Source organism: Fulmarus glacialis, unplaced genomic scaffold, assembly GCF_000690835.1.
Source record: "Fulmarus glacialis isolate BGI_N327 unplaced genomic scaffold, ASM69083v1 Scaffold50035, whole genome shotgun sequence".
In the NCBI taxonomy this organism is placed as follows: domain Eukaryota; kingdom Metazoa; phylum Chordata; class Aves; order Procellariiformes; family Procellariidae; genus Fulmarus; species Fulmarus glacialis.
Genome location: NW_009214594.1, coordinates 1 through 13042, shown reverse-complemented (window position 1 = coordinate 13042; position 13042 = coordinate 1). Strand labels below are relative to the sequence as shown.

Genomic DNA, 13042 nt, shown 5'->3' with positions numbered 1-13042 from the left:
ACGGGCGTTGCTAAGCAACGCGGCCCAGCGGGCCCAGCGCCCGCGTTTTACCAAATTAACAAGTTTTCCGCGGTCAAATAAATCAGTGACGGGATGAGTGGCCACTTACGCTACGAGCGCATCTTTATTAAAAAAAAAAAAGCAGTAATTTACAGCGACAGCACCGTGCCCGTGTCTGTACGCACACACCGCCCCGCACACGTTTTCCCCGGGGGGACACCCTATGACGTCGCCAAGGCTTGGTAAAAAATAGGATCCAAAATCTAACCGCCATAAACGCTTTTAACAAGAATGACGAACCTCTGACCGCAGTGTCCGTAACTCCAGCCCGCCTGCGTAAAGACGACACCGCACCTTGGGCTTAACGAGGCAATAAACGTTTGAGATAATTGAGCCTGTGATGAGCGGGAGAGACGGCACGCTTCTCTGGCGATCACTGACACTATAAGTATAAAAGGGAGCGATCGGCGTCTTCCGTGTGACTAACATTAGACGGCACGTGTTCTACTTTTTTAAGAACAATGCTTTCTGGTTTATAAAGTTTACCTTGGTCCACTGACCAAATTTCCGGCGCAGAGTCTTCACCTGTACAGGCTTCTGAGAATGTTTCTATTTTGGACCAATTATGGTCTTTTTTGGTTGTAAGATCTATTAAGAAACTCCTCCAGTGAGCATTCCGGTCATGAATCTAGGGAAAAAAAGGCGGAAAACAATTACATCTGATTTTTTCCTAACAATAACTTTTAATAACTGAAGATTTAATCCAGTGCAAAATCAGATAGTATCGGGGTTAACTCTCAAATGCAAAAGCTGAACTCTAAAACGCAAGAACAAGTCTGTTTTGCCAACTCCGCACTGATTTCTGGCTCCGCTGCCATGATACACTTCCAAAAGAAGCTAGAATTTTAGCATAAAGGCAAACATTAACTTAAAAACGTGTAATTGGGAAAAAACCCTCATGTTCTATCTTAGCAGTCACTTCAAGGACCCGAAGGTCTCTGAAAACAGCTAAGCTCAGCAATCCATTTTTCAGCACACTGCAACGCTGGAAACATGTAAAATCACATTCATCTGCACCACAAAGATGTTATAAACCATCATGTTACAGCCTCTGTGCAAGAGGCTTAAAAGACTGCAGAGACTGTAGTAACACAAAACGCAGTACCACTCCTTTTTTAAGAAAAGGATTCAATCAGTAATCAGCATTTTAAATAACCGTTGTCTAAGACTGGATTTTCCTTTTGAAGACCATACGACTAGTTGGGAGATGACTGGTTTGACAGCCAGTAGTGGGAGCTGCTGCGCTGCTGGAGGAAAATTCTGCACGCTTCAGAAATACGTTTTTAAAAGCTGTCTGTAGATGGTAGAGCAACCTCCCAACCCTAATATTCATTCTTCCGCAATTTTTTTTTTAAAGTAAAGATCAGAACTTAAGCACCAACGTGAACCCCCATTAAGCCGAGAAACTTCTCTCAGTAGTTAAACGTCCCCATGGCAGTTTGCCTGCCACAAAGACACCCGAGGGGCAGCGTACCGACACGTGTCTGCGCAAGGTGGACATGTCCGTGAAGGTTCTCTCGCAAGCTCTGCACTTGTACGGCTTTTCCCCGGTGTGAATGCGCTGGTGACGCCGGAGAGCGCCCTGTTGGGTGAACGTTTTGCCGCACTGTTCGCAGAAATACGGGCGGGTCTCTAAAAACAACAACAAAACCCAGGAAGCACAGAGTTAGAAGGCAGGTTCTTTGGTCCTGATTTCAACAGACAAAAAGCGTAAAGAATTTGCATTGAGAAGATCAATATTGATAAAGCAGTGTACATAGGAGATATGAGCTTGGGGCCCTGGTTTATGTGATAAATGTTTCTTGGCTGCGAGGGAAAGCCTGAGAACAACTTCCTGATCTTGCAAGGGAAATAGAAGCAACTACAGCCACTCTCTGCTCCAACGTCCTTCAGCAGCACAAAACAGGCCTCAGTCTTTGGGCAAGCATCATCTGATATGATAGAAGACGGTATCGTGCCCTGTTTAACAAGCCTGGATCAGTACGAGCCCTGTTCTCCTCATCACCTAATTCAAGGAGCTTGTAAAAGTGGTTCTGGAATAAAATGCCACCATCCAAACTGGAAAGTACTTCAGACCCAAGCTTCCAGTGCCGTTTATTTTCCCAGCCCCGAATAGTTTGTTTCGTTACCTGCATGGACATTACTGTGCTGGGCTAGTGAGGCTCTCAGTCCAAACGTCTTCCCACAAACCTCGCACTTGTAGGGCTTAGCACCCATGTGGCATCGTTTATGGCATTTCAAATATTCGTTGGTGGCAAAGTGTTTTCCACACACATCGCATTTAAAAAGGCGCTCTCCTGAGCAAAGAGAAAAAGACATTGTGAATTCTTTCAGCAGAATTTTGTACTTCAAAGTTGGTTTTCAAATGTCTTTCTATCCCTAGCAGTTCCTTCCTGCGACTTGAAGTCTCTTCTGCGAGTTACAAAACCAAGCGTGCACCTTTTTCAAATCCTGACTAGCCCTTTTCTAGCAATATAAAGGGAGGCGATGAGAAGAAACAGATGGAAGGAACAGAATTATTTAATGCCTACCTGTGTGGGTCCTTTTGTGGCCAGTGAGTTTGCCCTTATCAGCAAAGCAAGCCCCACAGTCCTCACAAATATATGGCTTTTCCCCTGTATGGGACCTAAATGGAGCGAAACACAAACGACTATTAACAAATTAGCTCTCGTACTGCATTCTTAAAACAATTTATTTGAAATTACATTCCACACACTACAGGCAGCACACTTCATTTTTTAAATGAAGTGGAAAAACCCACATTCTGCTCTGTCAGGAAATAGAGTGTTTGCCAGTATAGGTGCTACGCTAAAGCACTAAAATTCCCATTTAAGGTTTACTTCTTCCTCACGCTCAGGCCATACAAAATCCACCTTTCTTTCACAAGTTACAGCTTATAGTATAAGCATCGGAAGGGAGAAAGCAGGGATGATGACAAGCTGCTGCTGTGCTAGAGACTGAAAGTGCATCCAGATTGTCCCCAGCACAATGCCAGCAGCAGATCTCTTGGGACACTGTGAGCCACATTCCTGGCTTCCGCAATCCCTCCGTCTCATGTCCTCTGGCCTGCAAACTTTAACTGGCAGGATATTCCCATTTTTAAGACAAAAGGCACTAAGGAAATTTAGACAAGCACTATTTCTGAACACATGCTGGACATCTGATTTTAACCTAGCTCAAATCAGAGAAAGTCTGAGCCCAACGTTTGCTCTAACACTGTGCTGACTTGCCTTATTCCAACACAAATAGTCCAATGTGCAAAAACACGCCTTATTTTGAGTTGTCAGGCCAAATTCTGCAAATATGAGACAGCCAGTTACCCAACACAAACCTCATGAGTCACTGTTTTGTTGCAGTCATACCGCATCTTACACGCAGCGTAGCTCTGCTGCGTTTCAGCTGACACAGATTATCTCGACATTTCAGATGTTTTGCTGGTCCTGAACCAGTATGCCTCACAATTTTTTAAATCACTGTAAGAATGCTTAAGAGACAGAAGAAAGCTACTGTCCCCATTGCATGGGTCCACAGTCTCCAGTAACGGGATTTCTCTCACCTCGTTTAGCCCTCCAACAGTTAACCTCCTCTTACAAGCTATCTGCTAGGCTCCCTGTTTGGAGAAAGATGGGAAATTCCATGGGATGATTCACCCTCTCCTGGGAGAGGACACATTTAACGTAGACACCACCAGAGAGCAATTCATCCAGTCTAGCTCCAGTGACTACTGAGGGAGCCCAGATGAGAAGTCCAGCCTTCGTACTGCATATAAGAAATTAAATCCCACACTAAATGACTTGCTCAGAGCGATAAAGAGCGAGCAGGGCTCAGCATCTGGGTCTCTGAGGTCCTTGACTAATTCTTCAGCCTACGCTACTTGTCATCAGCGAAGGCCATCATCTTATTTTGAAGACTATCTCAAATGACTGGCTTTTGCTTACGAGTTCAGATAGAGCATCTGTTTCAAAATCCTTACTAAAACTGATGCAAGGACCAGATGCAGACAAAGCCTTTACGTAAAAGAATTAATCACAGATACTACAGAACAAATCGTATCCCAGTGTTCCTGTTATAAGGGCACGTAAGGAGAATGACTCAGAACTGGGAAGTCAGAAGAGGAAAAAGAAGTGCTGAAGTGTGCTGGGCATGCAGGGAGTGGTAACGGGAGGAGGAGTACTATAGGCTGACCTGGTATGGATCTTAAGTTGCGATGGCTGAGCAAATTTTGAATGACAAATACCACATTCGTAAGGTTTTTCTCCTGTATGCGTCCGCATATGAAACACTAGTGCTGTTCGGGAGCTGAGGATCTTCCCGCAGACAGAGCAGAGAGGGCGTTTGACTCTGCCTTCGTGCTTCCGCATATAATGTGTCCTCACATCTCTCTTTCTCTTAAAAGTAGCATTGCAAAGGGTGCAGGCAAACTGCCTTTCTTCAGTGTGGACGCACGCTCGATGCTCCTTCCAGCTGTTGTAACTAGCAAACGACTTGCTGCAGATGTCACACTGATAGACTTTACCAGGCAAGCACTGATGGACATCTCTGCAGTGATCCACATACTTCTTCCGGGAAACAAACTGCTCGTTACACTTATCGCACGTTATTACATAGGCAGATTTGTTATTCACCCCACTTTTATTTACCTTCTTTATTTTAAACTCCTCATCTGATTCATGTTCTTCACCATCCTTTTCATTAGAGTATTCATCATCCTCATCGTCCTCCTCAGTACAGACCTCCTCGTTATCTCTACTGTCTTCAACTTCTGAATACCCCGCTTCATAATCTACCTCTTCCTCTCCCTTCACACTCATTTCACCTTCATCTTCATTCTCTTCTTTACTTGTTTTTTCACTTCTTGCTTCAGCTTCCTTATATTTCCGCTTCCGTTCTTCTTGCTCGTTGCTACAGTCTGCTTCGGTAACAGATGAACCCCCGGGTTCTTCCTCATGATTTGCGGCCTCTTTGTGCCTCGCACATTTCTGTCGTTCGGCCTCCGATGTCCCGTCCCACGTCTCTCTGTCAGGATCCTCGTCACGGCTTGTTGCGTTTGGTCTATGCACAGGCGGAACTACCATCCAATAGACAGGCATAAGTTTCCTCTCTTGCCCAGACTCATGGATTTTTCTGTTAAAACAAACAAACAACAGAGCACAACTTCAATAAGTTTAATTGTTTCAATTCAGACATGTTTGCCTTGGAGGAAGAGTCGTTTCCTTTTAATTGTTCTTCACACCATTTAAGAAATTAACAGCATGTTTGGAGAGCTGAACAACAGGGAAATTTTGTGTAGAGTTGGACCAGATAATTAAAGAAAATTAAAAGGTCTCAGTTCATCAAGGATGGAGCCTCTCAGGTATACATATTCGTCATCTGACTAGTAACACAGGATGGACTGTACATTTTCCTCCAAGGCCATGGTGGACAGGATAAGAAATTATGGACTTAAACCAAGGGAAATATAGATTAAATGCCTATATGAAAAAACAAAACAGACCCCCTTGTAAGCCATCAATTGCAGCAGTAAGTTAACTCTACTTATCACTACTCAGTGCGCGGAACAAGCTATGTCATTGCACTTGCGGCATATCTGGAATGTTTTTTCTGCTACAAACATAAAAAATACAAACAAATTTTGACTTTTTTTTAAAAGGGAAGGTGGTTTTCTACTGCATCCCAGCTATCTCCTGAACCACACAGGCAGGGTACGGAGATGTTTGACGTGCACAGTGGCTTTTGCAGTTCTGGAAACTACTGTGCAATTTCAACATCTTCTTTTCAGTCAGGCAGCACTTAATAAGCCTATCTGGCAGCTCACGCTACCCAGCAAAACAGCACACAGGGTATCTGGCCCATGAAAACCATACTAAAAAGCACCACACTACCTTGACGTTTGTGAAATGGGCATTTTCTCGTGCACTTTAAACAGATGCCGATTCTTTCCAGGCTCCTATTTAAAAACACAAATCTGAGGCTTCCAAAATCACCTAAGAGATCCGGTTGCACAAGTCCCCTTTGATTCAATAGGCAACGTTTGCCTAAATTCCTAGTCTGGGAGACCTCAATCCAGTAATCCGGACCGAGTGCTTGATGAGGTCAACGGAAAAAATCTGTGCCGATTTCAACACACTTCTGACCAGATCCAAGGAATTCTGGAACTAAAGCAGCGAGGGCTTCAGGAACGCTTTTATCCTGGCGCCCAGAGAGAAAACACATTTTCCTGCACGCGCAGGGAACACACACACGGAGAGAATGCTGTACCTTATATGAGTATTGTAAGCAGACCTCTGAGCAAAGCTGGCGGGGCAGCGCTCGCATTTATAAGGTTTCTCCCCCGTGTGCGTTCGTATGTGGACTGTCAGGCCGCACTTGGAACTGATGACCTTGTCGCAGTACGGGCAGGCCTGGGGATCCCGCTTCTTCTCATGCACCCTGCGGATGTGGTCGTTTATGTCCTTCTGGCGCTTAAACCTCTTGTCGCAAAACACGCAGGAGAAGCCCCGCTCATCACTATGAGCGGTGAGGCGGTGCTGCCGGAGGTTCTGGTGAGTGGAGAAAAGCTGCTCACACGCGTCGCAGCTGTACTTGACAGCCAGATTAACGTCATGCTTGAGCTCCATGTGCGACTGGTACTGCTTGATAACACGGAACGGTTCATTGCACTTCTCGCAGGCAATCTGCGGCAAGACTTTCGCCACGTGCCGTGGTGATTTCCTACGTTCGGTTTTACTGGCAAGTTTGGAAATTAAACTGTTTTTATCTTCCCACTGCTCAGGCAGCGCGTTCCCGATTACTACACAGGCCTCCTTTGACTCAGTCTGACTTTGGAAAGAATGACTATTCTCGTTTTCTGGACTAACGATATCCATGCTGAGTCTGCTTCTGGTATCTGTCTTGTTACATTTCGGTAGCTTTGCTGTCCTGGATTTTGGCTCTGGAAAAGCAGAGTCCTCTCGCTCCAGGCTTGCCAGTTGGCCTTCAATAAGTTCGTAGCCAGCCAGCAGCTTTTTATGTTTTTGCCTGTCCCAAAGTTTCCTCTGCATGGGTATCGCCACAGCTTGGGAAGAGTTACTCAGTGTGCGGTTCTCCTCTTGCTGGATGCGAGTCCACTGTGGCCCGCCATTTTCACACAGCTGACCTTTCAGATGGAGGCTCAAATCTAACCCCTTCCTGCCCTCTGCTTTCACTTCCTCACAAATGTCAAGCAAATCCTTGCATTCAAGTCTTTCGGCTATTTCTTTCATCCGTTGCAGTTTTTCCGCTTCAATCTCCACTTCGGCAGTGTAAACAAACTCCAGGAAGGAGGTGAACTCTTCCGTGTAAATGTCTTGCAGAGTCACCGTGCAATTCTTGGTGTCCAGCATCTCATCATGCAGGAAAAGCCCCTTGAAATAGTTGCTGGAAGCTGCCAAGACGGCTTTGTGAACCAGAAACTCCTCCTGAATTCCGAGATGTTCTGTGTGAACTGTCACATCACAGAGGTGACCGAACTGGTACAGGGAATGCAGTGCCCTCAGGAGGTTAGGAGCAGCAACCTTGGATTTCATTAGAATTTTCGTTTTCTCCATCCTGCCAGAAAAACAGACAAATGTTTGAATGCTTGCTCTCCCTCTTCCATGAGCCATCTTTTCATTCATGTATGACATCAACCACTTAAGAAAAAGCTCAGTGGAGATCCATGTCCTAATTCCTAATTTACAAGACATGGTAAAGACCTCAAGGTTACTTCTATCAATGCAACCGTCATCAGCAAACACACTTGGTTTATTACAGTCACAGATTTAGATTTACGCTCTAGGATAACCCTTCAGAGCGAATATTCTGTAGCACAGATGGTAACAGTAATGAAATACGAGTAACATGAGTGGCCCAGCTTAATAATAAAACATTCTTCATACAAGCACTTTTCAACAGTAGCGGTCACAACAATTTACAGTGGAAACAAGCATCTTTCCCCAGCCATCTCGTACCAAGGGGGAACTGAAGCATAGCAAGTCACTTCACTTCCGATTGTTTCCAGGCTGGTGTTGAAACAGAGCCTGTGTTTTCACAGTCACACCAGGCTCCACTCACTGCGCCAGGCAGCCCCTTGTGCCAAAGCAGGGGGATAAATCTTTGGATCTGGCTCAGTTTTGTTTCTGGTTTTTTTTCCCCCATGTAAGAAATCAGACCTAGGGGTTAATAATGATAGTTAGTAAGCTTCTATTGTATTTGGCCACTTAAATAATATACAGGGACAAACTACATCTCTAGAAATAGCTACAAATTTTTTGAGGAGGTAGTAGTGTTCTATTTGAAAAATGTTTCGAAACTGCTCCTTCTCAATCAACAGAGGGGTCAGAAGATTTTTGACATTCTGACATTTTCAGAAAGAACAATTTGCATTTCCCCACCAGCTCTAGAGACAGACACTAGCTATTATTACAGTAAATCCGATGCCCGAGAACTCTGTGGCTTTCCTGTCTCAACCCGCATGCGACACCTATATCGCTGGAACAAGAAGCCTCATTTACCCTTGCTCATAAAGCACGACGACGATGCTGTCAACCTTACTGAGGCCTTTAGACGTTCTGACCTGATCCTCTAAGCCGATATTCCTGATCTAGCATAGTTTTTAAATGTCTGTTATTTAGCACATGCTTACAACAGCTTTGTAAGCAAAGGAAGAACATCAGGCCAAAATAAACAGACGAATCAGCTTGTTATTGCTTAAAGGCTCTGTTTAAGCTTGGCTTGCTGTGCTTCCCTCTCACAGCAATAATGGTTGGCAGAAAATGACACCAAACTGTACTTTCACTTCTCATCTAAATTATGTTTGACATTATATTAAATACATTCTTGGCAGATATAAACTGTCTGATTAAGAAGACAAATGTGTCTTCAACGTAAAGTACCAGGAAGTCAAATACAATACATAGCCTAGAGTGGATAGGTTTGAACAGCAAGCTTAAGAGATAGCTTTGAAAATACTTTTCCTATTACAAGCTCCTGCAGCAAGCGCCGCTGAGGATAATCATCTTCTAATCTACAAGGCGTAAGTCATTCAACGCTTGTGACACCCCAAATAATGTTTTAAAAACTGCATTTAAAGGTTTAAACTGATTTTCTAATGACCCTATTAAGTGCCACTGGGAAGCGTACAGCTACATTCGTAAGAAACAGACAAGATTTCTATTAGATATAAAATATCTGTGAATTTGACTTATGCAGAACCTCAAATAGTTGTACTTAATTTGGGGTTTGATCCCGAGTACTCGACGAGCTCCTGCGAGAAGTCCCACCCCAATGAATGGGATCGCTTGGGACCTCAGCCTTCTCACCTAGCTGGTGCGGAACCTCCTCACTCCTGCACTCCTCACTCCTAGCAAGCTCAACGATGTTTACTCAGAGAAAAGAAAACAAAAATATTACTACAGGAAAAATACTTAGGAAAAGTAACTAGAAGAAAAAGACAAACAAAGCATGTGTTGAAACATCCCATAGAAGCTAGAAATTGAGGGGAGGAATGTACAAAACAGCTTTGTCTAAATTCTATCAGAAAGGGACTGCTCACATCCAGACTCCTACAAACGTTCAATGATTATCACAGTCTCTGCCTTATAAATGCTGGCCAGCAGGCATCTTCAAAACGCTTCCAACTCAACATCTGCCAACTATTCCCTACCAACGATCACCAGGTATGTGGAGACATAACCCTAACAGCTCCCTCGGCACACTTGCAGGCTGCAGGAAGAAGCGCAAATCCGGAGGTTAATACCTATATTCAGTCCACAAATTCACAAAAGCTTCCACCTAATCTGTCCCCTAGCTTGCCCTTCTTAATGTTTTCCAACAGGATATCCGTCTTCATTTCTGTGCAGAACTGATCCCAGCATTGCAAAGCTCACCGATCAGTAGCGCTTAAAGAAATCAATGAGCAGAGCATGTGCTAATTTCCTCCTTCTCCTCTTTAAGATCCCCATCTGCGATAAATTCTTGATACGTGCTCCCATGTGAGCTCTACTAACACTAATATCTGATACTAAGCCAAATGGAGACGTACGTTCCAACATCATCTCTTTAGTTCAGATTAAATCAGCCCAGAAATGGCTTACTGAAACGTCTTTCCAATGAAAAATGCCAAAATTAATCAATTCTCACTTTTTTTTTTCTTCAGAAAAAACGAGACTGTACTTTTTGTTATCATTTGGAAAGGAAATTGATGTTTAGTTTTCTGAAGTAGTGTCAAATATAGTTTGTTTTCATGTTTTACAGTTTCATGAGGTTGAGAGTAGAACACAATGTTTCAGGGGTATAAAACAGTATGTAAGATTAGTTTTTTCCCCCGAAAAAAAGTTGCGGTAATAGAAGATTTCCAAGTATTTTGCTTTCATTTTTTGGGTAAGGAAGCAGCTTCTTATCCCCAACAGATTAGGAAAGCTATTTTCTCCTTACTCTTTATGCTTCATTAACACTTAATGACAAGAGAAGATTCTTGAGGAATTCCCATCCACAGCAATGGGAATGAGGATGACAAATGTTGCAGTAAATCATCCAGTTATTGAATCAAAGAGAAGGACATATTTTGTTCTAATTGCCGGTTAATGCTGGCTTGAAATAACCACCAGTAATTGAATAGGAAAAGTAACAGTAACATCGTTAATAGGTTTAATTCTAGTCCTCCATTTATGAACACGAGGCACCCTGGTCTTCATAATCCTAACTTTTGCTCCCAACTGCAACCGTAAACCAAGCATTCCAGAGCTGCACCCCATCTCTTTTGCTTTCCAACGCTCCAGCCAGCCCAAACCTCAAAACTATCGGCACTTCCCTCTCCCGCCCTACTCCAAACATGCCACCCTAACCCAGCAGAACAAGCCCCCGAGCGGCAACGCAGGACAGTCACGAAGGCGGAAAAAGTGCAATGGGGCAGGAGGAGCGCGCTCTGCCGCTCCACAACCCCTCTGCTGTTTTCTCACACCCTCAGAAAACCCCTGGGAGCTGCTCCTGGGAGGCGGCAGGGTTCACAGCCCACTGGGAGAAAGATACCACTGACCACTATGAACGCGTTACCACTTACGAAACCAGGAAGCAAAAGGGAGCTGGTTAGAGGTTAACAGCCCTAATAAGCATCATTCTGAACCACTGCAAAAGCCAAAATGTATTTCAATTCAATTACGGTTCCTGATAAGGCCACTGGAATAAGTACCACTGTTTTAAAAAATAAAGCCTAACAGCGGCTTCCAATCTCCAAGAGATTTATATTTGCTCTGTGCTATAGCGCCCTTTTTTTTTTTAATGATACAACGACATAATCAATAGCAGCTCTCTAATTCAAGATAATTAACACAGTAAATGAAGACGTTTGTAGGAAGGACAATAAACGTTTCTAAAACATCATTGCTTCTTAGACTTTCACTCTTCATGTCTACTTTGCAATTTCTACAGGCCAGAGCCTTAACTGGTGCGATATGGTATAGCCCTTTTGAAGTGAAGACAGTGAAGGTACACTGATTTATACACCCAAGTACCTAGGGGAGAAAAACCCAACAGGTCAAAGAAATTGAATTGCACAGGTTTCAAAAACTCTGTTATTTCACATAAATACGCCCTGCTTTTTGCAAAGTATGCGTAATCTTTGGTTGCTTGATTTTTCCCCAAGCCTTTTCAACTAGATCTTAAGTTTCTCTTCAGAGAAGTAAGGAGGAAATTCTTCCTTAACTTATTTTCCCTGGAAGGGTTCCTTTAAACTCTCAACAGCTGCATGTACATGTACAACAAAGGGCCCTGACAGTGATCAAAATGACAACCTTTGAAATAGCAATAGCATTAGGGGAAAATAAAAATAATAATAATAATAAAAAAAAAAAGAGTCCTGGTATGCTCTTACTTAATCATCTTTATCCTCTGCAGAAACTGCCCAAATACCTCTTTGAACTGCTGGTATGATGCAAGAGCGTGTAATGCTCCTCTTGATGCCTGCGCTACCACTCGGCAAAATAAGACCAACATGGGTAGATCATAACAGCAGTGCAACACCTCAGATCCTGACCGATAAAATGAACTGCTCAAGAGATCAAACAACCAGAACTGCAGTACAACAGGCAGAATATTTAAGAGCACAGAAACCGCCCTGAGTAAAGGGCAGAGATGCCACAGATGCATAAGACCTGGCTTCAGTCCCCAAAGGAGCCATGCCTGTGATATTTTTTCTGATTTTTGCTTTGTTTTTTTCCTGTAAAATCAGGTAATGTTTGCTTGTCTTAAATATAGATTGTAACGATAAAAATACATTAATAGCAATGAGATAATACGCTAACCTAGGTGAAAAAGAGCATTACGAGGATATAAATAACAGCTGGAGTTACTCAACTGTATTAATCATCTGGAAAATTAAGCTTATTCACATGAATTCCCACATGACACAGAAACATACAGTTAGGTACGTCAGGACACCGAGCGAACAGTAACAACAACCGCACCTCTCCTGCCACAGTTTCTGGCCTGTTTATGTGCTGCTGGCTAAGTTGAGGAATCGCCATCCACAGCATCCCAATTTATCCCCCAGCACACTGCTGGACAAATTCCTCCAAGAGTCGTTTAAAGTTGTTTGGTTCTTTTTTTTGTCAAATGTACAGGACTTTGATTTCTGCCTTGCTAAAAAAGAAGTACGTTACCTTTGAGACACAACTGGAAACGCTCCTCACGTGAGAAAAGCAAGGCTGGCCACGCTTCCCAGATGGAACAGCGCTAACGCTCACAATCCTATCTGAAAGATACCGCACCGCATTATTCCTTACGCCACTGACAAAACACAGACGCGATCGTCTTCTGGTTTTTACCATTTACTTCGTGCGGCCAAGCGATTTCCATGCACGTAGCGGCCTGCAGCGCGTACAGGCCCACCCCTCCCCGCGCCCCGCAGGGGCATCAGAAACCAAAGACGTTTTTCCCTGGGTGCGAGTCTCCTCACGGAGTGGCAGGCGGCCGGGGCTCCGAGCAACGC

The 13042-nt window shown here is 43.8% G+C and overlaps 1 protein-coding gene across 1 annotated transcript; it reads right to left on the bottom strand.

Moving 5' to 3' along the window:
• Positions 1-546: 546 nt before the first annotated feature.
• LOC104071887 (GDNF-inducible zinc finger protein 1-like) lies at positions 547-7625 on the bottom strand (the record flags this gene model as incomplete). Its single annotated transcript, XM_009578597.1, has 6 exons — positions 6319-7625; positions 4246-5184; positions 2592-2686; positions 2190-2357; positions 1535-1692; positions 547-688 (listed from the first exon to the last, which is right to left on the bottom strand). Coding segments are annotated over exons 1-6 (2809 nt in total), but the record flags the coding sequence as incomplete, so codon positions are not given.
• Positions 7626-13042: the final 5417 nt, after the last annotated feature.